This window comes from Vidua chalybeata, chromosome 23 (genome assembly GCF_026979565.1).
Source record: "Vidua chalybeata isolate OUT-0048 chromosome 23, bVidCha1 merged haplotype, whole genome shotgun sequence".
In the NCBI taxonomy this organism is placed as follows: domain Eukaryota; kingdom Metazoa; phylum Chordata; class Aves; order Passeriformes; family Viduidae; genus Vidua; species Vidua chalybeata.
In genome coordinates, this window is record NC_071552.1 from 21974 (window position 1) to 49368 (window position 27395).

Here is a 27395-nt window from a genome sequence, read left to right on the forward strand (position 1 = left end):
AAAAAAATCTTTTAAAAGCCCTAAAAAAGTCCTAAAAGTATCCTAAATAGTCACAGAAAATTCCTAAAAAGCTCCTGTGAAAAAACCACTAAAATATCTTTTTAAAGACCTAAAAAACCCCTAAAAAAGTGATCAGACCCCAACCTTTACCAGTCACTCTCTAGCCAGCCAACATCATCCCTACCTTTTCATTAGGGTCACTGCCTGCAGCTGCTGGGAGGGTTCTGGGGCTGTCCCAGCATTAGGGTCACTGCCTGCAGCTGCTGTTGAGGAACACTGGTGTTCTAGGGGTGTGTTTAGGGTGAGCTTAGGGTTGGGGTGAGGGCTGCTGCTGTACCCTAACCCTTCCTGGTACCCCGTGTCCTGTCCTTTGTACCCCTAACCCTCAGGGTCAGCTCTCCACCTGTCAAGTCCCCCCATTTTTGCCCCTCAGCCCGCAATGCCTGTGTGTCACCCCAAGCCCCCCGACACTGTCCTATGGCCCCCTAACCTCCACCGTGCACTTTCCACCCTTGTAGGGGTGGTTTTAAGGGTGAGGTTAAGGGTGCTGTGAGGGCTGGTTCACCTGTCACCCTCAGGCACCCCCCACTTTGTCCCTCAGGACAGCCCCTGCCTCTCAGCCTCCTTGTGTCACCCTCAGGTTCCCACCGCAGCCTCTCAGCGTCTCTGTGCCACCCTGGAGCCCCCCTTTTTAACTCCTAAAGACCCCTTCTGCCTCTCAGCTGCCCCATGTTCTGTGTCACCCTCCAGCCCCCTCCCCTCAGCCCCAGGTGCCTTTGTGACACCGCGCAGCCACAGACGCCGTCCCTGCCTGTTTTCTTTGGGTGTTGTCCTGCTGCGAGGGCCGCACTATCCCCACGAGTCCGGGCTCCCATGTCCTGCTGCAGGGAGTCACACCTGGGGGATGGGAGGAGTGAGGGATGGGGCAGGGGCGGGATGGGGAGGGGTGAAGGGTGGAGAGAGACTGGGGAAGGGGTGGGCTGGAAGTACATGTAGGGGTGAGGGGTGGAGATGGGGACAGAGCAGAACAGGGCAGAGGGAAGAGGAACATTTGGAGGGGGCAGTCCACACATCCCAGACCAAAGCTGCAGCAAAATACAATTTTAGTGGACAGGGCAAAGCCAAACACCACCTGCAAACTGACATCAGGAACCCGGGCTGGCCACTTTTCTTTCCCATGAAAAAGGCTGATCTTGGTCCCCAGGTGCCTCTGGCCCTGAGTGGCTGGAGACCTCCAAAAATCCAAACGACTGAGGATGTGTCGCAGACCCAAGCTGCCCCCACCTCAAACCTGTGCTGCCCTGACAGTCCCAAGGGAACCCTACAAACTGACATTAAGAACCTGGGCTGGACACTTTTCTTTTCCAGGGAAAAGGACCGGTCTTTGTCTCCAGGAGCCTATGTCCCTAGGTAGCCGGCTGCATCCCAAAATCCGAACGATCGAGGATGTGTCGCAGATCCAAGCTGCCCTCACCTCAAACCTGTGCTGCCCTGACAGTCCCAAGGGAACCCTACAAACTGACATCAGGAACCTGAGCTGACCACTTTTCTTTCCAAAGGAAAAAAGCTGATCTTTGTCTCCAGGGGCCTGTGGCCCTCAGTGGCCGGACACCTCCAAACATCCAAACGATCGAGGATGTGTCGCAGACCCAAGCTGCCCCCACCTCAAACCTGTGCTGCCCTGACAGTCCCAAGGGAACCCTACAAACTGACATCAGGAACCTGGGCTGGCCACTTTTCTTTCCCAGGGAAAAGGCTGATCTTTGTCTCCAGGGCCTGTGGCCCTGAGTGGCCGGACACCTCCAAAAATCCAAACGATCAAAGATGTGTCGCAGACCCAAGCTGTCCCCACCTCAAACCTGTGCTGCCCTGACAGTCCCAAGGGAACCCTACAAACTGACATCAAGAACCTGGGCTGGCCACTTTTCTTTTCCAGGGAAAAGGACCGGTCTTTGTCTCCAGGAGCCTATGTTCCTCAGTAGCCGGCTGCATCCGAAAATCCGAACGATCGAAGATGTGTCGCAGACCCAAGCCGCCCCCACCTCAAACCTGTGCTGCCCTAACAGTCCCAAGGGAACCCTACAAACTGACATCAGGAACCTGGGCTGGCCACTTTTCTATCCCAAGGAAAAAGGCTGATCTTTGCCTCCAGGGACCTGTGGCTCTGAGTGGCCAGACACCTCCAAAAATCCAAACGATTGAAGATGTGTCGCAGACCCAAGCTGTCCCCATGTCAAACCTGTGCTGCCCTGACAGTCCCAAGGGAACCCTACAAACTGACATCAGGAACCTGCGCTGGCCACTTTTCTTTCCCAAGGAAAAAGGCTGATCTTTGCCTCCAGGGACCTGTGGCCCTGAGTGGCCAGACACCTCCAAAAATCCAAACGATCAAAGATGTGTCGCAGACCCAAGCTGCCCCCACCTCAAACCTCTGCTGCCCTGACAGTCCCAAGGGAACCCTACAAACTGACATCAGGAACCTGGGCTGGCCACTTTTCTTTCCCAGGGAAAAGGACCGGTCTTTGTCTCCAGGGGTCTGTGGCCCTGAAGTGGCCGGACACCTCTGAAAATCCAAACGATCGAAGATGTGTCGCAGACCCAAGCTGCCCCCACCTCAAACCTGTGCTGCCCTGACAGTCCCAAGGGAACCCTACAAACTGACATTAAGAACCTGGGCTGGACACTTTTCTTTTCCAGGGAAAAGGACCGGTCTTTGTCTCCAGGAGCCTGTGGCCCTGAGTAGCCGGACACCTCCCAAAATCCAAACGATCGAAGGATGTGTCGCAGACCCAAGCTGCCCTCACCTCAAACCTGTGCTGCCCTGACAGTCCCAAGGGAACCCTACAAACTGACATCAGGAACCTGAGCTGACCACTTTTCTTTCCAAAGGAAAAAAGCTGATCTTTGTCTCCAGGGGCCTGTGGCCCTCAGTGTTCGCCTACGTCCAAACATCCGAACGATCGAGGATGTGTCGCAGACCCAAGCTGCCCCCACCTCAAACCTGTGCTGCCCTGACAGTCCCAAGGGAACCCTACAAACTGACATCAGGAACCTGGGCTGGCCACTTTTCTTTCCCAGGGAAAAAGGCTGATCTTTGGCTCCAGGGACCTGTGGCCCTCAGTGGCCGGACACCTCCAAAAATCCAAACGATCAAAGATGTGTCGCAGACCCAAGCTGTCCCCATGTCAAACCTGTGCTGCCCTGACAGTCCCAAGGGAACCCTTCAAACTGACATTAAGAACCTGGGCTGGCCACTTTTCTTTTCCAGGGAAAAGGACCGGTCTTTGTCTCCAGGAGCCTATGTTCCTCAGTAGCCGGCTGCATCCGAAAATCCGAACGATCGGAGATGTGTCGCAGACCCAAGCTGCCCCCACCTCAAACCTGTGCTGCCCTAACGGTCCCAAGGGAACCCTACAAACTGACATTAAGAACCTGGGCTGACCACTTTTCTTTCCCAGGAAAAAGGCTGATCTTTCTCTCCAGGGGCCTGTGGCCCTCAGTGGCTGGGCACCTCCAAAAATCCAAACGATCGAAGATGTGTCGCAGACCCAAGCCGCCCCCACCTCAAACCTGTGCTGCCCTAACAGTCCCAAGGGAACCCTACAAACTGACATCAGGAACCTGGGCTGGCCACTTTTCTATCCCAAGGAAAAAGGCTGATCTTTGCCTCCAGGGACCTGTGGCTCTGAGTGGCCAGACACCTCCAAAAATCCAAACGATTGAAGATGTGTCGCAGACCCAAGCTGTCCCCACCTCAAACCTGTGCTGCCCTGACAGTCCCAAGGGAACCCTACAAACTGACATCAGGAACCTGGGCTGGCCACTTTTCTTTCCCAGGGAAAAGGACCGGTCTTTGTCTCCAGGGGTCTGTGGCCCTGAAGTGGCCGGACACCTCTGAAAATCCAAACGATCGAAGATGTGTCGCAGACCCAAGCTGCCCCCACCTCAAACCTGTGCTGCCCTGACAGTCCCAAGGGAACCCTACAAACTGACATCAGGAACCTGGGCTGGCCACTTTTCTTTCCCAAGGAAAAAGGCTGATCTTTCTCTCCAGGGGCCTCTGGCCCTGAGTGGCCGGACAACTCCAAAAATCCACACGATCGAAGATGTGTCGCAGACCCAAGCTGTCCCCACCTCAAACCTCTGCTGCCCTGACAGTCCCAAGGGAACCCTACAAGCTGACATCAGGAACCTGGGCTGGCCACTTTTCTTTCCCAAGGAAAAAGGCTGATCTTTGCCTCCAGGGGCCTGTGGCCCTGAGTGGCCGGACACCTCCAAAAATCCAAACGATCGAAGATGTGTCGCAGACCCAAGCTGCCACCACCTCAAACCTGTGCTGCCCTGACAGTCCCAAGGGAACCCTACAAACTGACATCAGGAACCTGGGCTGGCCACTTTTCTTTCCCAAGGAAAAAGGCTGATCTTTGCCTCCAGGTGCCTGTGGCCCTGAAGTGGCCGGACACCTCCAAAAATCCAAATGATCGAAGATGTGTCGCAGACCCAAGCTGCCCCCACCTCAAACCTGTGCTGCCCTGACAGTCCCAAGGGAACCCTGCAAACTGACATCAGGAACCTGGGCTGGCCACTTTTCTTTCCCAAGGAAAAAGGCTGATCTTTGCCTCCAGGGGCCTGTGGCCCCGAAGTGGCCGGACACCTCCAAAAATCCAAACGATCGAGGATGTGTCGCAGACCCAAGCTGCCCCCACCTCAAACCTCTGCTGCCCTGACAGTCCCAAGGGAACCCTACAAACTGACATCAGGAACCTGGGCTGGCCACTTTTCTTTCCCAGGGAAAAGGACCAGTCTTTGTCTCCAGGGGCCTGCGGCCCTGAAGTGGCCGGACACCTCCAAAAATCCAAATGATCGAAGATGTGTCGCAGACCCAAGCTGCCCCCACCTCAAACCTTTGCTGTCCTGACAGTCCCAAGGGAACCCTACAAACTGACATCAGGAACCTGGGCTGGCCACTTTTCTTTCCCAGGGAAAAGGACCGGTCTGTGTCTCCAGGGGCCTGTGGCCCTGAGTGGCCGGACTCCTCCAAAAATCCAAACGATCGAAGATGTGTTGCAGACCCAAGCTGCCCCCACCTCAAACCTGTGCTGCCCCGACAGTCCCAAGGGAACCCTACAAACTGACATCAGGAACCTGGGCTGGCCACTTTTCTTTCCCAGGGAAAAGGACCGGTCTGTGTCTCCAGGGGCCTGTGGCCCTGAAGTGGCCGGACACCTCCAAAAATCCAAACGATCGAAGATGTGTCGCAGACCCAAGCTGTCCCCACCTCAAACCTGTGCTGCCCTGACAGTCCCAAGGGAACCCTACAAACTGACATCAGGAACCTGGGCTGGCCACTTTTCTTTCCCAAGGAAAAAGGCTGATCTTTACCTCCAGGGGCCTGTGGCCCTGAGTGGCCGGACACCTCCAAAAATCCAAACGATCGAAGATGTGTCGCAGACCCAAGCTGCCCCCACCTCAAACCTGTGCTGCCCTGACAGTCCCAAGGGAACCCTACAAACTGACATCAGGAACCTGGGCTGGCCACTTTTCTTTCCCAGGGAAAAGGACCGGTCTGTGTCTCCAGGGGCCTGTGGCCCTGAAGTGGCCGGACACCTCCAAAAATCCAAACGATCGAGGATGTGTCGCAGACCCAAGCTGCCCCCACCTCAAACCTGTGCTGCCCTGACTGTCTCAAGGGAACCCTACTGAAATGAACAGGGCTAATGCCTTTATTAATGTTCAGCTCTTTATTAAAAAGATCACCTGGGCAGGGGGCTCGACGCAGAGTTCGCCCCCGCGGTTGTAGCTTTCCCAGGCAGCCGGAAGGAAGGCAGCGTGCAGAGTCAGTCACTGGAGTCCCGAGCAGCAGCTGTCCTTTCTCCTTTCCTTGTGGCACACCGGTGGCCCGAGGATGAGGAGGCGTGGTGTGCAGAGTCTGTTGCTGAAGTCCAGAACAACAGCTGTCCCCACTCCTTCCGTGGTGGCAGCACCAGGGCTCTCTGTCTCTCCATCGCCCTGCTTCTCAGAGCCTAATATAGTATGTTCCTTCTTAGGTGATGGCGACAGTTAACAGTCAATCAGGGGATGTGTTTCCCTCTTCCTCAGCTAGGGCATTTGCCTGGACTCCTCTGATGTGTTCAGTTTCTGATTTATATTCTTTTTTCCCTCCTAAAAATACTCCCATGATCCTAAGGGGTTTCTATTTGCATGTTAGTCTCAGAGTGGCAGCGTGGAGGGGTGGGGGACCGGTTGTCCCCAGGTAGTTTAGAGAAAACAAACAGAGCAATTAGCTAATTAGCATTTCAATATCGGTACCTAGCTAGAGTTAGTAGTTTTCTTTTACTGTTGCCATGGAAACTAGGAAAGCCCTGCTGCATTTCTGGGGAACACCTGGAAGCTGTTCATAACACTACAAACTGACATCAGGAACCTGGGCTGGCCACTTTTCTTTCCCAGGGAAAAGGACCGGTCTGTGTCTCCAGGGGCCTGTGGCCCTGAGTGTGTGGCCACCTCCAAAACATCCTGACAACCAAGGAGTCCCCATTTCCCCTGGGGTGTTTTTTGTTGTTGTTGTTGTTTTTGTTGTGGTTTTTTGTGTGTGTGTGTTTTGGGGTTTTTTTTAATCTTTACTGTTTCATTTAGAGATACAGAAATTCTATTTCTTTTTTTAAATCTAGTTATTTAGAGTTTCTTATACTGCAACATCTGGTATATAATACAGTAGATACAGGGTTGTATTCAAAATCAATTTTATTTAAAATTATTTATATAGTATTTTCATGTATATTTATATATATATACATATATATATATATAAAAATAAAAACAAGGAAAGCTACAGGTGTTTATATTTGTCAGTTTTGCATGGGAGCCATTTAGGGAAGTGATGCAAAGCTTCCAGCCACTAGAAAACTAGACACACCTCTGTGAAAAACACGTGTTAAAGACCAAAGAAACCCGGGAACTTCCTCTTTCCTTCTGGCCTGGGAACAGATAACAAGGTGGGCCCGGGCCCCTGTCTCGAATGGGCCAGGCCCCAGCAGCTGCCAGGCAGGGAGCGGGAGAAACTACAAAAACCCTAATCAAAACAAAACCAAAACAAAACTATTAACATCTTACCACAAAATCCACTCCCCCCAACATAACTACCACACAAAATCATACAACTAAAAAAAAAAACAACCCTACAACCCACGCATAATAACCCTACAACTAAAATTAAACGCAAAAATAACCCAAAACGAGCCATGCAACTAATCCTAACACATCCCCAACCACAATTCCCAAGTAACCATCTAGAAAGCTCAAAGTATTACCTCTTTCAATACTTCAATCCTCCCTCAAAAAAAAAAAAAAATCAAAATACAAATATATTAAAAAAACCCATAAAAACATCAAAGTCAACAAAAAAATTAAATCCAACAAACCAAACCAAAACCACTACAATATTTTTTGAACAAACACACCCCTAAACTCCCAAGCATTTTTGGGCTGTAACCTCCCTTTTTTGGGAGGACCCCACCGAAACCCTCTCATACCCTACTCACCTTCTCCTCCACTGCAGGTATTTCTCCTATGTGCCAACCCAGAGTAAAGGAACCTCGATTTACCCCCTCATAATTACATGTTTTGGGGTGTTACAGACGCTTGCATGGGTATACACAGTTTGCCATCATTTGAGTGGGAGAACTCGGGGGAGACAGGGACAGGGTTGGAGGGAAATTCACAGCACTACACCAGGTACAAAGTCAGACTCAGGTTTTGATTTTCATGTGGTTTAATAAATTAACAGATTCAGCGATTACACAGCAATAGAATTCTTCTTCAATATTTACAAAGGTGCAAGAACTTAATTTAGTCATATGTAGTTTTATTTTCATTATTAGCTACACAGTTCCAATTCTTTCCCACCTGAACAATGTGGGGTCAAAATAATCCACCCAAGCAGAAAGCATCAAAGTACAAAAGAGCACACACAAGGAGGGGTGTTAATTCAAATTCCATGTGGGTATTTGGTCCAGTACTTTACAAAGCAAGGAAAGGTGATGTGGAGCGGTCATGCCTGTAGAAGGAGCTGCAATATCACAAGCACACCTTTGCCAGAAGTTTGACCACCGCTGGGACTGTTACTCTACCCTGAGACTCACCATGACCTTGCAGTAGGGGAGGTGGGATGGAGAGACCAATGCAAAAAGACCACAAATGACAACCCTCCAAACACTCAAGTATCTCCACAGCTACTCAGAAATTACTTCTCTGTAGGTTTAGCAAACAATGACCCAAGAGAAGCTACAGCATTGCTTGCTAAAGCCAAAATATGTTACAAAAACATTGCCGTACGTCCAGTTCTAGTCTAAAAATAGCACCTGCCTGTGGTTTGAAGAACTTTTCATTACATTCCCCTTCACTGAACTTGCTCCCCAACCAGGTAGTCTCCCCTCGCTCTTCCCCATTTCAGTCAAGCTGCCTAAAACCCCACCCTCAACTGCATAAGCTGCATGAGGGTGCTTGCAGGGGCAGGAATTGGACTTGCTTGCTCAGGTCTGCCCCCACAGAAGTCTGTGCAAGAAATGGATATGAATGCCACAGAAGCTGGTAGAGCCACTCTCCTGCCCCATCTGGCGGCACTTTTGTCCTCAGTCACTTGCACCGTTACCGGTATAGGCATTTGCAGAGTATGCTCTTATTATAAGCACGTGCAAATACACATCCACGCACCCAATTCCTCTGGCCTCAGACATCCATGATGCTAAATCCTATGGCACCCTCAGAACACTGAGGTTTTGAGGTTCCCTTCATTTTTTCCTGTGTCTGTTTTCCACTGGCTCAAGAGGATATCTCTCATGGGCCAATACCAAGGACTTTGTGGATGACAGGACTCTTAAAGCCTTGCCTAAGCACAGGGAGAAGATGTATCCAGACAGAAATACACTTACAAGCATAGTTAGAGCTTTCAGGTAGCGTAAATCTATTTTCTTCAGAAAAGTAAAAATACACAGGTAAATTCTAATAAATCTGTTCAGCCAAAATAGGAAGCTAACAAACAAAACAAAACCCACAAACAAACAAGAAACCCCCAACAAACCAAAAAAACCCTCCAAGCAAACCAAAACAAACAAAACCCCAAAATAATCTCAACAAAATGCCTACTTTGGCTTCATGTACAAGTCACTGTTCTGCTTGTGCAGCCAGTAGCAAAACACAGCATCTGGGAAGCAGGCCCTCATATGCAGGTTGAAGCCTCCATGCATTCAAGCCCACTGCTCTGCTGTTCCTCTTCCACCATATATTTGGTCAAGGACCAATTTCACAAGGTGCAAATAGCAAGCCTACCCTGAGACAACAATCTGCCAACTGCAGATCACTTGAGCTTAAAAGTTTTGACGGTGGCCGGCGCCATTCATGGGGTTGCTATGTGGTCCCAAGCATTATGAAATGCCACAGAGCCGACAGCAGCACCGAGGCAAGGGCACTGGAAGAAGTTAAACAGGGAAAGTAGAGTTCAAATAGCATTTTTTCTGTCCTAAAGCCAGAAACACAAGTGGGGATTAAATACAAAAGAGATTTCTTAAAGCAGCCATTCTGTGGGGGGAAATTCCCAGGGACTTTGTCTTTGCAGCTTCTGGAGAACAAAACTCTGTGTGACTTTCTCTTTCCATCTGAAATTAGGATAGACAAATTGTTTCTCACACTAATAATCACACCTCCACCACGAGGCAAATTCATTGCCATTCATGCCTTTGAGAAGCCAGGAAGAGCCACCTGTGCTCTCAGTCAGGACCAACAAAACCGGCACCTACTGCCTGGGGGATGAAAACACCTCTGTGGGCCAGAAAGAAAGTCTTGTTCAGATAAGAGGAAAGATCAACACGTTTAATCAGGAGAGTATCAGAACCAAAAAATTTCCAATGCACACAGCAGACACATGCTCCGCTATCCCTCTGTTCCTCAAACAACAACCCTGAAAAACAGTCTGCACTTACAGAGAACATTCAAAAGAAGATAAAAGGTTACAATACCACTCCTATGCCATACAACTTTGAGAAGGAGCAAAATGTCAGAAAATACATCTCCTCTAGGAAACACAAGCAGATGTAGGACCCTACTATTTGGGGATGCGCTCTGCCAGCACTTGACAACATCCCTTTCTTTTGCAAGCTGTCTAACCAGACACTGATTTGCAGCACAATTTACTGCCAGTGGTAAAAAACACTGCTAAAAATTCAAGGGAAGATATGCCCCTACTGGCATGCTTCCCATGTACCATTCACTTTGCCAAACACAGTGCACTCAAGTGCCACATCAAGTTCAAAATCAAAACCCATACCTCCGCTGCAAGTCACTGGCAGGCATAGCCTGGAGCCAACAAACCAGGAACAAAACAGGAAAGCCACAGACATATGACAGGAACTGCCCATTTAGCACAGCTAGGGAGGGTCCCCAAGGCAAATGAGTAACTTGAGCTTCTGTTTTACCCCCTTTCCTATCACCTCCTCCTACAAGCCAGACCAAAATAGGTGTGTTTGTCAGACAGAAACCTTGCCTTTTCTGCCTCTAGTCTACAGTGACAACACTGGCTAGCCCTCACAGTCCTCCTTGTGTACGTGAGCCTCAGATCCCTGATTCTGAAGAACAGTAATCCTCAGTGCTCACCTCCAGCCACTCCATACCAAGACAGCTCAAGGTCTCACAGTTTAAAGAAAAGAACACGGAACTATCAAATGAGACTCATGGCAGGTCCTTGATTAACCCACAACTGAAGAGCCACAGGCTCTTCCGCTCAAACCAGCATTTCTAGTGCAAGGCTTCGCAGTCTCCTGCCAGAGAAGTGGTGCTGTCTGGGTTCAAATCTTCAAGGTTTAGTACCTTGAAATGGTGTTCAAATGAATAAATAAAATCCAAAAATGGAACATAAAGTACTGCCGTAGCTACAAGTCATAGAGGGGATGGTGCAACAGAGAGTACCAAATTGAAACCAAACTCCGAGACTTTGGGAACAAGGGTGTGTCACACCGCATGCGACAGCACTGCACCGCACCAACCCAGCAAAAGAAGGCGACGTGAAACCAGTGGCTGGATTGTTATAGGCAAGCTACAGATGGCCAAGTTCTAATGGCACTGTAGTGCAAACCAGTCACTCACATCAAGGAAAATTATTCTCAGTGAGAAACAGTGAGTTCTCTGACATCTGTAGTACATGGAAGTGCAAACAAAGCCACAGTGCCATGCGGACAAGGAACAAAAAAACAAAGGATAAAAGACACGAGAGAACTTGGGGACGACAAAGACTCCCAGACCAAAACACATGTAGAGGTTCCTGGTCAGCCAGCTGAACCAATATGATTTTTCAGATTCATGCATGCCCAATCATGTGAGGAATCAGCAGGAAAAACAGCCAAGAGTCCCTCCTGCTAGCACACACAAAGGCACTTTCAATTACAGCCCTTGGTAACTCTGGCCTTCCCCACCTGTACAAATTCGCAAGAAACAGCCACCTGTAAATCATTTTGCCGCAGCACACCGAACATGTTCTGGTCCTTGGAAATGGCACATGGCAGCAGTATCAGCAAGTCAGGGTTTGTCCTTCCAAGAAACACATTTTACCTGTGCCATCAAGAGAACTGCTTTTTCAGTTGGCAGCATCCTGTACAAGGAAGGGCAACAGACACCACCACAGGAGATACTCTGATGGAAGAGCAGAGCTAGAGAATCCAGTCAGGCCTGGGAAATAGCTCTTCTGTGAGGTTTTTCCTCCCCTCCGTCCCACCACCTTAACTCGACGACCCACAGGAGAGCAGGAGGTTTCACTCAAACCAGGCATGTTGACAGGGCGTGAGTGTTTCTCCAAAGAGCACTGTTATGTGATATCTGAAGGGAACTTCTGGGGATATTATAGATAAAATGTGTACGGGCCAGGAGACCGGACAACTGTTTCACTAGAAGGCCAGTCTCCTCCTGCACAGGGATTTTATTCTCCCCCGCATGTCCCTCCCTCTCTGCAAGTACCTGCTGCAGAAATGTCCTGTTTGAACAGGGGGGACCATGTTTGCAAGAAGAAAGGAAATACCAAATACAATCCAGAAAGATTCCCTCTACTAAAGGAAACCCATCAGTGACAACATGTCAACTCTTGCCTCTTTCTGTCATGTGCCTTCAGGCTCCCCATTAGACTGCCCTTCACCACATTCCTTGCCTTAGTCCTTGCCATCCATCCCCAGCATGGTGCCAGTCCTTGGCACAAGAACCATGACAGCATGAGACTGGACACTCGGTAGGTCTGGAAGACAGCTTGGCGGCCCTTTGGCAACATCCCTAACCACCCCCAGGAGTAAGGGATCTGCTCATACAACAGCTGGTGTGTGCATTCAGTACAGGCTCTTCCCTGTTCAAGAACACAGATGTGGAAGGAGCATTGCATCACAGGGTGGCTGCACAGGGTGGCAGAACCAACAGCTCTGACTGGGCATTCTTGCAAGGGCTCAGGCTTCTACGAAAACTTGTGCAGCGGTTAAAACTTCCTTCTTCTTAGAGACTTCTTCCTTCACCAACAGAGCACAGAAAACATGGGTTCCTCAGAGCTGTTTGAACCAGAGACTGTTCCAATGGCAGAGCCAGCTGGAGGACCGCAACTCTGACAGCTGACAGCCGTCTCCTGAGAGCTCACAGCCCAGGAACGCATCACCCTGCAGCGCACCTCAAGTGACAGCCTCTGCACTGAGCACAAGCAATAACAGCATTTAGATCATAAGTGACGGCATCATTCTCTGTCACTAGAAGAGCTCAATGAGGCTACATCCCACACCTCTCAGCACTGTAGCTAACCCAGTAGTTTCTGGATTTTAACTCTGAAGGTTGCCACTTGAGAGACCTGCCCCCCGTTTCCATGAGGCACCTGATGACACACACAGAGTAATTTCTGCAGTTCCTGGAACCCCCAGGGGGATTAGCATGCCACCTGGATTTTCTGGGAGAGCACGGTGGGGTGCAACAAGCAGAAAAGGCTAAGCTAAGGCAGCCAAACAGCCTAAGTCCCAGGTTCGCCACCTCCACTCCCCAAACGGCATAAAGCACTGGGGTATCTTCCCTCAGCCAAGGTTGGAAAGAACTGGGCTGCAAGTCACAGATACCATGGAGTGGGAAGACAAGAGACTAGAAAACGATCTCTGAGAAATCTTTCCAATGGGCTTCTCCCTCCTTCAGTTCACACCAGCTGATGTGTTGTCACTACCTTTGGATTTGGATTTAGACTTGAAGGAGAAGCGTTTGATGAGGCGGTGAGAGAAGCTACCAGTTTTCTTTCTGGTGGTGGAGTGGGCAGTGACATTGGACAAGTCATCGTGTGACTGGCTCAGGCCTGCTTCCTTCTGCTTGCTCCTTCTCCGGAAGATGAGCTTGGTACCACTCCGAAGAAAGCTAACTGCAGAGACAGGAAGGAGACAGAAACCATGACAGCGTCCTCCACTGGCAAGTTTCAGGGACAGTAAGACACCCGGCCATTCTCGGATACACAGCAGTCCTCTTCCGCACTGAGAGGCAGAAGTGCGCAGCAAGTCGGCTAATCCCAGCTTCCAAACACAAGGCAAAGTCTCAGTTTGTGACAGACTGCAAAGCCAACAAGCTGTCTCACTAAACATTCCGTCCCATCTCCCCTCTACATAAACTTCCTTTTACACAATATCCTCCTCTCAGTGGAAGCAATGCAGTATTTCAAATGAAAACCAATGCTCATATGAATGGAAAACAAGCGAGATCACCTGAACCTGAAGACCCTGAGAGGAACATACAAGACGGAAAAGGCTTCTCAGACCAGCCTGTCTCAAGGGCACAGGGATTAACTTTGTCACCTAGCGCCTGGAACAACCGCCCACGTTTTCATCATGTGCCCAGTCTGGAGGCAAATAATGCCAATGGCTCCTTATGATTCCCACAGGCAGGAAAAGATGGAGATGCCAATTGCTTTCAACCTCAAATGGATCAGAAAGACACATCCAAAACCTGCATGCCATATAACACTACAACAGCATTTCCTACAGAGGGGGTTTGCTTTCCATTTTCCCTCTCTTCCCCAGCCGCCAGGCCTCCGCAGCTCAAACCATATCTAGCTGTAACAGGGTACAACTCCCCAAAATTTGTCCCACTCTAATATTCGGAGTAATCAAGATTTTGATTTGCATTTGTTTATGTACGTTGGTAGCAGAAAAATGCAAGGGGCACCATCCACTTGACAAATGTGTGGAAAGGCCAGGACAGCAGCTAGGTTGGGGCAGCCCACTCTATCATTTAAAAGAAGTGAGTTTGTGTGAACATCTTACATTACGACAGGTCAGAGGCACTAGCTGCTTCGATACTAACAGAGAAAGAAGGAGGGCAATCAAGGCCCATACAATCCATACTGCCAGGCAGCCTCCATGTCCACACCACAGGTGGCCAAATTCAGAGGATGAATCACTATTTACGGACATGCGCCTGATCTGTGGACCTGGAGATCGGGGAGAGATAAGGGGTTCTCTATAATACACAGGCTGCACAGGGTTCCTGTCTAAGAGAGCACAGAAACTTGAAAGGCTACAGGAATCAGACACCTACAAATGAAGGCCTTTCAAGTCACTCCAGTGGACAAATGACAAGACAAAGGCAGGCTCTTTCCAGCTCCATCAGAAGCTGCTCTTTGCTATGCTGAAAGGTGGCTGCAGACCCCATGCTTGGGTGGGGAACCTGGATGTCACTTTGTCCTCGTGTACAGCCAATGTTATGGGCTCACGTTAGCTACCCTACCTAACAGTTCATCCTTACCTTTGTGATCTTTTAAGCTCCTCGTCTCAAGGGCTCCCGTGGAGCCTGTTTCAGACTCAACATCTTCCACGGATGGTCTTTCAGAGATGTCTGATCGCGTTGTCTCATCCAGCTCCTGACTGTCCCTTTGACCCAATGGCGACGCTTCCAGTGGCCGCGACAATTCGGTAAAATCATGCATCTGGTCAGCTGTGCTCTCTGCCTCAGAGTCCCCATACGCTGTGGCCTCCAGGGATGTAGCATAACCCAGAGAAAGTGCCATTTCGTCTTCAGCAATAGGTACCTGAAGGGGGGTTAGAGGGGCAGACAAACATGAACACAAGATCAAAAGAATTGCATTCATCTGCCTACTTCCATCTACAGCTACATATGGGTGGCCCAGTGCAGATTATCAGTGCTAGATGGCACCAATGGACAATTGTCACTCTTTGGCTGAAGTATACTGGAACATGGCCGATTACAAAGCGTTCTGCTGCACATCCCTCACTCCCACAGCAAAGTTCAGGGAGAACTCCTTATATTCTCCACAAGGTTCAAAACCAGCTATGGCAGCCACATCCCTTTCTGCAGCTGCCCATTGTGAACTCCCACTGGCAGCTGCCCTGCAGACTGGCAAGGAACCTTTTAATGCTCACTGGGAAGCAGTGAAAGGCTTCTGATGAGCCAGTCATCCGTGCTGGAACCTTCCCACACCGGTCCCTGCAGGACACGTTAGTTTCACGCATCCCTAGAAACAACCTCCCAGACTGGAAATGCAGCTCCTAACTACCAGAGACCTTGGACACTCCTGAGATGATCAGTGTACTACGTTTCGTTGGTGTCTTCTTGGTGGTCTTGTTATTCGTCTCAGTTAGCTGCCTGATTGCCGTCTCAGCCACTGGATCCAAGCCATTGGGCAAATGGCTATCCCCTGAGCACAAGAAAAATACCAATGCTTGGAGAAGCAACCTTCAGCAGAGGCAAAAGGTCGCTCGCTGACCGCAATGCTTGCAATAGGCAACTTACATGCACACGAACATACTTTCCCAACCCACAGTCTATGACAGACTTGTCCAAATAAACAAAATGAAGGAAGCTCTGTATAGGTAGCTCTTGGCTTTTTCAGGTACCTGAAAAGTTTCATTTCCCACCAGGCATATGATTAAAATACACCCCCCGCCCCCCCCACCCCAACAAAGATTTCCAAAGACTCCCAATCGTTTGCTTTGGCAGCAAACAGTCAAAACGGCTGCAGTGCTCTGTTCTAGACACAATCAGAGCCCCAAGTGCAAGGGTGACCGAAGTTGTTTGGGTCCAGATAGCCTGGAAAGTTCTTGTCAAGCAAGGAAACACTCATAGTCACTGACTGGATAATCAAAGGGGAATGTCTTTTACCTGCCCACGCACCACCACCACCAGCCTTCTGCCCTCACCTTCACTCAGGCACTTGGACATTCTCTGAAGCAGAGAATGCAAGCAAGTTCAGGGAACCGCACTCAGACTGCCACTTTCTAAAACGGGCTAAGGAACACAGTTACTTCAGTAAGAGCCTCAAATTTCCAAGCACTTACGGCTACTGCTGGGCAAGTGGCCGTAAGGACAGCCGGTCTCCAAGAGCACTGTTGTCTTCTTTTCAGTCACTTCCACTTTGGAAGGCGACCTCGATGGTGAATCTTCACAGCAAAAGAGACACCGAGATAGCAGTAAATGGAGACGAAGCTTACACTACTACACTATCATAGTGTACCCCCCTACACGCAACCCCAAAAAGCCTCAAGCGAGCATTCGGAGAGCCGGTAAGGCAGCTCTGGTAAGGCTTTGTGGCAACAAAGCAGTAAGAAGCCTACTGGGAAAAGATCAGAATCACTGAATGGTTTGGGTTGGAAGGGACCTTAAAGACCACTTAGTTCCAACCAGACTGCCATTAGACCAGGTTGCTCCAAGCCCCGTTCAGCCTGATCTTGAACACTTCCAGAGATGGGGCAGCTACAGCTTCCCTGGGCAACCTGTGACAGGAATTCAGCACCCTCGGAAGGAAAAATTTCTTCCTAATGGCTAATATAAATCTACCCTCCTTCAGCTTAGAACCATTCCCCCTTGCCTTATCACTGCACGCCCTTGTAAAAAAATCACTCTTTAGCCTTCCTGTAAGTCTCCTTTTAGGTACTGGAAGGTTGCTTGCTGTAATGTCTCCCCAGAGCCTTCTCTTCTTTGGCCTAAACAGCTCCAACTCTCTCAGCCTTTCTTCACAGGGAGGTGTTCCAGGTATGTGACCAACTTAGTGGTCCTCCTCTGGACTCACTCCAACAGGTCCATGTCTTTCATGTGTTGGGGGGCCGCAAGGCTGGACACAGTACTCAAGGCAGAGTCTCACAAGAGCAGAGCAGAGGGGGAGAATCACCTCTCTTGACCTGCTGGCCACGCTTCTTTTGATGCAGCCCAGGATATGGTTGCCTTTCTGGGCTGCAGTCCTGTGAAGCAGACGCACAGCAATACCTCGTTCACGTCATTTCCCAGCCCCACCTCTTGAAATACCCAGCACCACATTCACCAGGATGCCAGACCACAAGCAGCAACAACCCCTAGTAAGCCAGGTCAACATGCTTTTGGCTCCACAATCAGTATGTTCAGCGTAACTTCTTTAGCAGTGAAGAAAATAGAGAAAGCATGGCTAAACACTTAGCCTGACATCACGCAGAGGTTATGTGGCAGCATGTGCATTAGACCTCCCACCACCAAAAGGGTGTCCGAAAGGCTCATCCTTTCCTCACCTCCCCCAGACACAGAACTGCAATTCTCTCCCCTAGGGCTACAAAAGAGTTTCCAGCCAGCCACGAAGATGCTAGGGGAACAGCAAGGATGCCCATGTTCTGACCCACACACCAAAAGCAATACGTAAAGCATGAGCCTGCAAAATAACCAGGTGTGATGGCTAAACGGTTTTGCTACTGCCTTCATGAGCAGCCATGGGAATATCGCAGCTAAGTCAGTGCTGCCGTAGTAGCCACCTGAACAATACACCTGCTGCTGCGCAGCCTCACCCAGTTTGCAGTCTGCCTTGGGCCGGGACTGAATTGTGGTGACAGTAGTCACAATGGTGCCGTCGGGCATGATGGTCCGGTCCATCTCCACCTTCTTAGTGGGAGTGATGCTGGTTCGCAGAGATGTGGCATGCGGAGCATTCAAAGATACGGGAGACTCCTGGAACAGCAGCTATAAACAGTAAAGCACTGATCAGAGAGGCACTCTTCTTCCCAGATGGAAAGGCAGGCATGTTTGCGCAACAAAAGCTACAGCTCTGGGCACCAAGGAGCCATCCCCAGTACAGTATCAGTTCAACAGTGGGAGGCTCAGGGACCAAGGGTCAGGTGACATCCACCTCTCCATGGCACAAGGGTCTGCTAGCCCTCTGTGCTAAGCTCCGGTCCAAACACGCATGTGGTTTGCATGTGAGCTAGAGGCTCACATTATGAGCTCTTCCAGAGCATGCATGGGTGCAGAGCTTGTGGGGTCATGAGCTCACCTCCAATGTAATGGTAGCTTCAGCTGTCAGTGACTGTCCAGCTCCCGGGGCCAGGGAGCAGACCTGTCTCCCAGAGGGCTGCTTGCCCAAAGAATCTATCAGAAGTGTGGCATATGCCAGCAGCACATCTGCAAGAAGGAAGAGCAAAAATGAAACACTTCACGTGACCTCAGCACCTCAGACATCTCTAAGGTAATCCTTGCTTTAGGGAAGCAGCACAATGGGCAAACACAGCAAATCACCACAACTCCACTAACTCCCAGGTTCAAGAGGGAGAAGGGGCAAGCAGTACTCCTCTGCTCCTCTTTAACAATTCAGGAATCAACTCCCTTTAAAAGGTGATCACTGTGTGGCCTCCATCAAAAATAGATGCCATAGTTAGTCCCCAGCTGAGTACAAAAAAAAAACAGTTAAGAGCCTTATGCAAAGCTCTCCTAATACAGGAGGCAAAATCCTGCATGCTTCTCCCTGCTTCAGAATGCAGACAGGCAGGCCACAGGAGCCTCCCAATTCAAGGTCAGACCCAGACCGTTTTGGCAAGAAGAACAGAACGAGTTACTTCACAGAGTCACAGAAGCTCACATAAAGTTAAATATGAAAAATCCTCTGCAGAAGTCATCACACGCTGTACCAACAGAGAACCAGAGTGAGCTTAAAGCACAGTGAGTCCCTTAGGCATTTTTGCCTCCCAGTCTTAAAACCCATGTTATGGGTGTTTGTACTCACTTCCCCCTCTGTCGCTGCTCCCCAGCACCTGTAGTTTAAGTTCTTTGCTTCTGGGTCCCAACTCCCTGTTGAAACCAAAGACAGGCTGGTGTTATGCAATCTTTTTCTAAGTGGCCATGGAGCAAACAATCTCATTCTGTATCTCCCCTCCCTCAAACCTCACATGCCTCATCACCCTCTCCAAAGCTTCAGTAGCCTGCACTACCGTGGAGGACATGACTAGAGCACCAAACTACACAAATGAGAACTCTGGTTTGTGAACCCTGCAGAGCTGCGTAGGCTGACAGTGGAAGTTGAGAGGGCAATCCCTCTGGAAGGCTGTTTATGCTACAGCCCTATAGCACCTGCTGTGCCTACAATCAGCATTTCTGCCCACCCAGTTAAAACACAGAGTGTCCAGAGAAGCAAGAAATATGTACGCAAGCTGGGGCCAAATGCCGGAATCAGTGGTCCAGGGGCAGCATAAAGAGACATTGCCCTGTGGCGCAGACTTTACCTCTGCACCATGCACATCACTTACTGCAGCAGGGTAATGATGCCCAGAGACGTGCCGGTCTACCTACACTGTGCCAGCCAGAAGGAGAGCAGACACTTACAGAAAGAACTCGTCATTCCACTCCATCTCTCCTGCAGCACCTAAACTGCCTCCTATCATTGGCCTTGTCCACTTCTGCTGCGGGGGGCTGTCTAGCTCTGCCATGCAGCGTATCTCCCCACCTCCTGCAAGAGAGACAGTGGGCACATGTGCACTCGTCAACAAGAGGCAGTGGTTCATCAAGCACATGAGGGGCGTCCCCTCTTTTCCATTCAAACCCACCCAAAACATCCACTCGCTCCAATCTCGCCACCTGCACGCTTGCCCCTGTGGATTAGCAATGTTTTCACGCTTACCTCCCTTCCCCTGGCAGCCCAAGTTCAGCACTCGAAGATTCCGGAGCAACAGCTTAGAACCCAGAGGGGCTGCTGCTACTCCGGATGGGGACTCTCGAGTCAACTTATTGCTGGGTACCTGAGGAATGACGAGAGCGAGACCAATACCTTTATCGTTCACTCGCCACCAGACAGCAGCAAGACGCATTGTCCTTGTAGCTATTAAGTAGCTCTTCACACCAACATGGGAATACCCACAAAGCCATCAAGAGATGCTGCAGGTTTCCAAGCCTATTGACCTCCAGTGGGCCCTTGTGTTATTTCAGATGGGAAGTTTAAGGCAGACGGAGAAGGAGACGGGCAAGAACAAGCTTGCTGGCTATGAGACAGTCAACTACATGGGCCATTCTGTGTCTGCAAAGGCTGCCTTGGACAGAGCCTTGGTGTTCAGAGCAAGGGCGACTGCCAAAAGAGAGATGTACCTCAGGCAGTCCAGCTCCACAAGTAGATGACCAACAATCAGCATTCAAGAAAAAAGAGTATTTGGGAAGGAGTTGCCCTTGGGAGCAATTTCTAATTATCTCTATGCACCACGTCACAGTACCCAAACTCCTGTGACAGTGCAGGCCAGGATTCGGCTGTCGCCCAGAAGTGAAACTCCAGCCTTGGATTCCTGCCTGAGCCTCAGCCCTCAGAAGTGTCTTGGGGCCGGTGTTGAGGCACAAGAATGACACAAGAAGAGTGACTTACCGTACTGGCTCCAGCGGAACAGGCCATCAAATTCACCATCATGGCTGGCTTCGTGCTGACAATGGTATCTTCGATCAGATCCTTTATAGTGGACAGATCTGCTCTCCCTTCATCCTTCTCTCCGTAAACCAAGGGGAAATGCAGGAATGTCATAAAAAACCGGACACATTTACGGCTCCATCTGCCTCTCAAGCCTCTAATATGCTACACAGTCATTCTCCCAGTAATAACCTCCCAAATACTCTTCCCATATTCCATGCTCGCCCTCCTCAGAGCTTAAAGCTTCTATGTAGCAGCTGCAGGCAAATACAAGCTTTCTAAATGAGACAAACTAAGCATCTACTTCTGTAGTTTATCTGGTGTAAATTTTTACAATACAGATTTTATAGTTTGTCACATGCTCACCACCTCAGGAGGTGGTGCCACCACTCTTTTGGGAAAACAGCCAAATTCCTGTAACTACTCAGGATACAGTAACAAAGGTGTCAATGAAACAACAGATCAACCAACCCATTTGGATCACGGAAGTGCAAATACACCCACATTCTGTTTATTAAACCTCTAACCCAGGGATTCCCCACATTAATCTCTTAAATCTTAATGAATCCCTTCAAAAAAACCCAACCAAACTTAACCAACAACAACAAACAACAAACACCACCTCACACAAAGAAAGCGGCAACCCAGCTCATTTTGCAGCTCTACCTCTGACAACAGCAGGAGGAACCTACATAGACTGAAAAGCCTTCAACAGATACTGGTGCCACTTCAGCCCTCTTGAGGACGCTGCTTTGACACAGCTGAGCTAGTACCAATTCCAGGATGAAAGAATCCCCTCCACTGCCCTGAAGGGCCATGGCAGTGAGTTGCCAACCCTTCTCCTCCATAGCAGCCTGCCTTCTAGCTGTTTCTGCTCCTTCCTCCCTTTCTCTGCTCACAGTCAGCCTCCCATTGTTAGCCACTCACCTCAGGAAGACCAAGTCGTGGAAGAACAAAAAGGTCCAACTCTGGTCTGTCTTTGAATGTCCATGACACCAGGAGACCCTCATTCTGCATCTCCTCCAAGTGGATCTCCACCTGGCCCAGAATAAATATCCATAGTCGGAAACAGTTTCTGCTTACATTAGCTGATTTTTGCCCCATTCCAAATTCAGCAACTGAAAGGCCCTCACACCAGCGCAACGGTAAAAAACAGAACATAAGAACGCAAGTGCTCCCAGGCCTACAGGATGAAGCAGCTGCAGAAGCTCCATAGCAAGATCTGGCTTCCTCACTGCAGTTGGATGCCCAGGCACCACCAGAGGGAAAAATGATCCGTCTTTTCTTTTATTGAAGAAAAAGCCTGCAGAGTACAATCCAAAAGTGCCCAACTGGACACCAATAGGTAGGATATTTATGGAGTTACATCACTTAGGCATTGCTAAATGTAAGCACAACCATTTATAAGTTAACAATGCATCTCTAGATGATCCTCAGGTTGAAGACCTGGGTCACCCAGGTCACCAACAGTCTGCAACAACAAACCAAACTATACACCATCCTGTAGTTTAGCTGAAGTTAAAAAGTTGCACGCCCACGTACCCATAAAAGCATCATTAATGTGACAGACAGAGGCAGAACCACACAGGAATGGAATGGAACTGACCTGAGAGCTCTAGTAAAAACTAGGTAATGAAATTCAATATAGTTCTCAATTGCCAGGTTGACATTTACTGACAACACAGAAGGTCACTGGACAAAAGCCAACAGATATGAGACACAGTGGCCATGTAAGTAACCAACAAGAGGTGTGCAGAATAGACAGGGCACAGGGCACAATTGGAAACACAGTACTTGAAGTATTCGAAAACACAGGCAGGCATGTGGTAATCTAAACTGCATTTCATAAAGCAGCAGCAGCAAGACCTCAATGAGAATGCTACATGCAACTCCTTACACAAACAATCAACCCAAAACTTCACCAGGTGCAGACAAGGAGACCTAGAAAATGACAGTGAGTAGGGGAGCAATTAGATGAGATGTGAAAAAGGGGACCTTTCAGAAATTAAAACCAACTGCCACTGCTGCCCATAACTAGACTGGCGGCAGGCACACTACGTGCTAAAGAGGGAGAGGAGCTCTCTGGAGCTCTGGATCTCTGGAGGAAATGACCACAGAAAAGAGGTACAAAATCAAACTGGAATGACCTGATAAAAGTAGGCTGAAATTTGTAATACAGCTTCTGAGAGCAAAAGGGTTCCAGAACAAGCATCAAACTGTCTCCAACAGCATGGGATTGGCTTCTGCTACCACTGAGTTACTTCTAATTTTGCCATGTCTATTTTTTTCTTTTTTTTTTGGTGCACATATGAGCATACTGCCTCCAAGCAAGATACCATCTCCAGCGTCATGTCCTTCAACATGATGGAAACAAAACTGCATTTGAAAGAATCAAATCCAGCCAGAAGGTTAAGTATGGAGCTACCACCCATTGTGATTTCAGAGCTTCTTTCCTGGAATAAGCATCTCCGGTATCCAACAAACAGAAAAAGCTGCATCGTGAACGTAATGAGAGAAACTGACAAGGAAACTACTCCTCACCATAGATTTCTTTTTTTCACCCACTACCAGGACACCATACTTTTACATATCCATAGGACATATCTTTCCCCTTCCATTATGCCACGAGGGGAATTCAATTCTCTGAACTTCTCACTTCTTAAATATCCACTTGAAAGCAGTGTATAGAATGCTGCCATATCTCAAAACTCTCTGGAATTTCTTACAGCTATGTTTCATAGCCAAAATCTGCAGATGAAGACTTGGAAAACAAGACTCGGCATGCAGATGGGGAATATTTGCTACCTCACCAAATGTTAGTGACAGCACACCGCTTCTTCCAGCCCAACCAGGCCTTTATTTGCACTGAATTAGGTCCTCCTTCCTCGATCAGTGTGGGACTAGATGGAGGAGTAAGGTTGATGTTTAACTTCTTGTAATCCTTACCTGAGCCTGCAGCACAGCCAAAGTGACATGATACGTGTCCACAGAAACAGCAACTGGGGACTGCTGAGTAACAGAGACAGGGAATTTCACAGCTTCAGCTGACAGATGGCAGCACAGCACCTAAAAAGAAAAGGAAAATATGAGTTTATATCCCGGCAAGAGGCAGCTGTGTTATTCTCACCAAGTTCCACGCTGCAAACCTGCCACTTCAGACCCTGTGCTGTGACAAGAGCTCTCTTCTGCTCTCCACAGTAGAACCCTGATGTTTGGGTTCAGCCTTCATACACCCTGGCTCCACCGACACATCTTCCCTCACAGAGCTTACCAACGCACAGTTCCAGAGCCTCCAAACAGCAGAGAGGCCTCCAAACTCCTCCAAAAAGACCTCACCCAAAACCTCCCTGGTTCCACCATCGCCATCAGAAAGGCTTCTGCAGTCTCTGTAGAACACACCATTACACCAAACTGTACAGTTCAGAACACCAAAGCCTTACCATGCTGTGGTCCGACTGTCCCTTGCATGTCACACAACTTATATTTGCAGCTTGTGGTAACTGAGGACCCTCTTCAAATGTGATCTGCACTGAACTCTGCAAAGAGGAAACTCTGTTAGGTCCCAGTAGTCAGAGTCACCCTGATAGCTCCAAAGAGGATGAATGATGTGAGGTCCCAGAGACACTCCAGCCTGTTTTCACAAATCCAGTCAGCACTAAGAACTATTGCACCCTGTAATTCTACCCACCTCGGCTTGTCTATACAGAGAAAGGAAACAAGGTGTCCAGTTAAAGCTTGAATTCACAGACATAAGCACCTCCAGGAAAGTCCAAATCTCATCCAGAATCTCACATAAGACAAAGTCCTCCAGGACAACTCCCAGACCCCGCTTCAGAGAACAGCTTTTAGACCCAACAACTCACTGAGGCAATGCTGCCTTCTGAGCAGACATGCTCCAGACAAGGAGCAGCTGCAGCAGAAACTGAAGTGTGGCCTTCCAGGGGCCTCCATGCCAATTCAGCCACTGGCTAACCTTCCCTTTATAGGAGTCCTAAATTCTGGAACTTATACTTTCAGGGGTAATTTTGTGATAATCTGAGTAATTCAACACGGCATATCACATATGGGAAACCAGTGACACTTTGACACGACGACTATTGCATTGTGATAACAGGGGCATGGAAGCAGAGGGTGAGTTTCTACAGGGGAAGCGGGGGAGCACTAAGCCCGGTGGGGGAAGGCACTTCACATTGAATCCAGCCTAGAATTTGTCACTTTGTCAGAAAGGGAGATACTTTTCCTATCTTGCTGGAAATCTTAAACCCAAGTCTGCATCACGTTCTTCAAGACTTTAACTGCTTTTTCTTCAAATATGTGAGCTTCCTGCTAATCTTTTCTAGCTCTTGATTTCCCTATACAATTTAACAGAAAGGCAACCCCTTCCCACTCACGCGACAGGAAAAAAAAAAAAAAAAAAAAAAAAAAAAGATTGCAGTAGACTTTGGACTGCTTTGGACCGCAGTTTCTGTGCGCATTAAGTCCCTGCCTTGCAGGCAACACAAACTATAATGGAATTATTTCCATATGGAATCATCAAGGCATACTCTCCTTCGTGAACTTCAAAACTGCAGATAATACAATGGTAATACTGGGAGACTAAAGAAAATCAATACCAGAGAATTTCGAAGAGATTGCTGTGGAAACATCAGAGTGACAGCAGTATTGGCCCAGCCCGCGTTAAACGACGCGTGGTAACCCACTGCGCCCTTTCCGCGCTCGCACACCGCAGCGTGCTCCCACGCAGGCCGAACCGAGCCGTGCGCAAGGTGCCTAACCTCTCCTCCGGCCGGGAGCGCCATGCGGACAAGGGCTGTCCCGGCACCCGCGAACAAAGAGCAGGCGGGTCGGCCCGCCTCACCTCGCTGCCGCTCCCCGCGCTCCCCCGCTCGTGCCCTGCCGTACCCCGTGCCGGCGCGCCTGGCTGTTGAGAGCTCGCACCCAAGCTCGCTGCCACTGTTCCCGTAGGGACCTGAGGGCGAGGAGGGCCGCGAGCAGCGCCCGGGCCCCGGCCTCCTCCCCCGCCGCTCCGCGACGCCGTAGCGCTCGCAGGGCCGTGGACCGCCAGTACTGCAGCAGCCAGGCCGCCACGGTGAGCAGCGAGGCGGCGAAGAGCAGCACCAGCGCGGCCCAGCCCAGGTCCGGCCCCATGGCACAGAGCGCGGCGCTCACGGCGGCGCGGCGGGCATGGCGGGCGGGCCGCGGCGCTGCCCCGCTCGCGGCACCGGGTGCACGTGGCCCCGCCGCAGCCCCGCGGCACCGCACGCGCACCCGCCGCCGCCTCTCTCCTTCCGGCGCGGCGGTGCGCGCGCGCCCCCCGCGGCCCGGCGGCGCCGCCCGAGTCGCGGCGCAGCCCCCGCCCGCCGCTCCGCCCCGTGCCTGCGGGCGGGCTGTGGCACCCGCTCTGAACGGCCAGGAGACCTCACGGCTGCTGCCGCGAGCCTTCTCTTCCGGGAGACTGAAACAGCACAGCAGCGATCTGAAAGCCCAGGTCCCCACCGGCTTTCCGACCTTCGATTAACGACGCTTTTCTCCTTCACGTCACGCTCTTTTCTGCTGGGAGTCACTACCCCGTTCCCACCAGGCACGCAGGACACAGCAGCAAGGCAGAACCTTTCCGTTCGTCTGCTCCCGATTGTGCCAGTCTCGCCGTGGAGGGCAAGTGACACGAGTTTTGATCACCTCCCGACAGTCACAACCCAAAGTAGCAGCGGCCTCTGGCCAGACATGCTCCCCTGCGCCTCTGTGCTGTGCTTTCCTCTCCGGCAGTACCCATGTGCCCGCCTCAAAGTTGATTTAAGGTTTACAAAATCACTTTTGCATATGTGCAATAGACAGCAGAGCAGAAGTGGCATCTCAACACAGCAGCAGCTCCTTAGGTGGCCATAAAGCCAACAGAAAAATCAGATAAAGCCATCAGAAACTATTTCAGATTGCCATACAGGTGCAGGGCACGTAATAGTTCTTCCTGCGGCTACCGGACTTTCTGCTGCGTCTCCCCCTCGGCTCACCGACTCCCGCCTGAATGAACAGAACAGTGAATGGACATTGAGCCTATCCTGCCTTCCCCTCCCCACCCCCCAAAAATGCCCCGAGGGCGCAACAGCAGTTACAGATTCCCTGACAATCAAAAATCTCCAGTAAGGTATTTTACTGAATTTTCCCGACATCTGAGGAAACACGTGAGGAAACGAACCCGACGGCCTCTCACTTTTCCGCTCTCGCGCATTCTGCGCCTCGGTAACATGGCTCGCCGCCCCGCCGGCCGGCGGTGACTGCGCTGGCCGGGGCTCGCCCACAGCCGCCCGGCAGCGCGGCTCCCCAGAGCTGGGCAGAAGGCGGTTCCGGCCGGGAAGCGGCGGAGCCGCCCCTCACTCAGCGCTGCCGCGGACCCGGCCGCCCACCCTCCGCTGGGGCTCACCCGCTCTCCGCATGGCAGGAAGTGACGTACCTGTGAAACGGAGGGGCCAAGGTGGCCATGGCTGTTGCGGGCACTGCGGGGTGGAGCCCGTGGCTGGGCCGTCCCCGGGCGAGTGCTGCTCGCGGCGCAGAGTTTTGGAGGAACCTCGCGGAGGAGGAGTAGCACCGGGGACAGGCCCCGCCACACGGCCTCAGCGCGGCTGAAACCGCTACCGATCCCGGCCGTCGTACGAGCAGAGCTCTGTGCCGGCAGGAAGCTCATGCCAGGGCCAAAGATGGCGCCCCCGCCCCCAATAGGCCGCGA

The 27395-nt window shown here is 50.4% G+C and overlaps 1 protein-coding gene across 4 annotated transcripts; it reads right to left on the minus strand.

Moving 5' to 3' along the window:
• Positions 1-6796: 6796 nt before the first annotated feature.
• On the minus strand, positions 6797-27353 carry C2CD2L (C2CD2 like). 4 transcript variants are annotated; one of them, XM_053963640.1, is made up of 14 exons: positions 26868-27353; positions 24115-24210; positions 23621-23740; positions 21602-21712; positions 20636-20749; positions 19907-20024; positions 19612-19735; positions 19016-19080; positions 18290-18417; positions 17808-17979; positions 16338-16439; positions 15564-15697; positions 14788-15070; positions 6797-7072 (listed from the first exon to the last, which is right to left on the minus strand). In XM_053963640.1, the coding sequence occupies exons 1-14, from the start codon at positions 27351-27353 to the stop codon at positions 7062-7064; spliced, it is 2064 nt and encodes a 687-aa protein (XP_053819615.1). In that variant the 3' UTR covers positions 6797-7061. The 4 variants fall into 4 exon arrangements, with proteins under 4 accessions (XP_053819615.1, XP_053819617.1, XP_053819614.1 ...); XM_053963642.1 differs by lacking the exon at positions 6797-7072 and adding an exon at positions 7754-13411 and having other exon boundaries at positions 27123-27353; XM_053963639.1 differs by lacking the exon at positions 6797-7072 and adding an exon at positions 7754-13411.
• Positions 27354-27395: the final 42 nt, after the last annotated feature.

Bases quoted from the DNA above. Each gene is read 5' to 3' on its own strand.
- C2CD2L (XM_053963639.1), bottom strand. From the start codon at position 27,353: ATGAGCTTCCTGCCGGCACAGAGCTCTGCTCGTACGACGGCCGGGATC. The intron at 19,081-19,611 runs GTAAGTGTCTGC...TGGTTTCAACAG, and splicing joins TGGAATGACGAGTTCTTTCT to GGAGTTGGGACCCAGAAGCA. The intron at 16,440-17,807 runs GTGAGGCTGCGC...TTTGCTGTGAAG, and splicing joins CAAGGCAGACTGCAAACTGG to ATTCACCATCGAGGTCGCCT.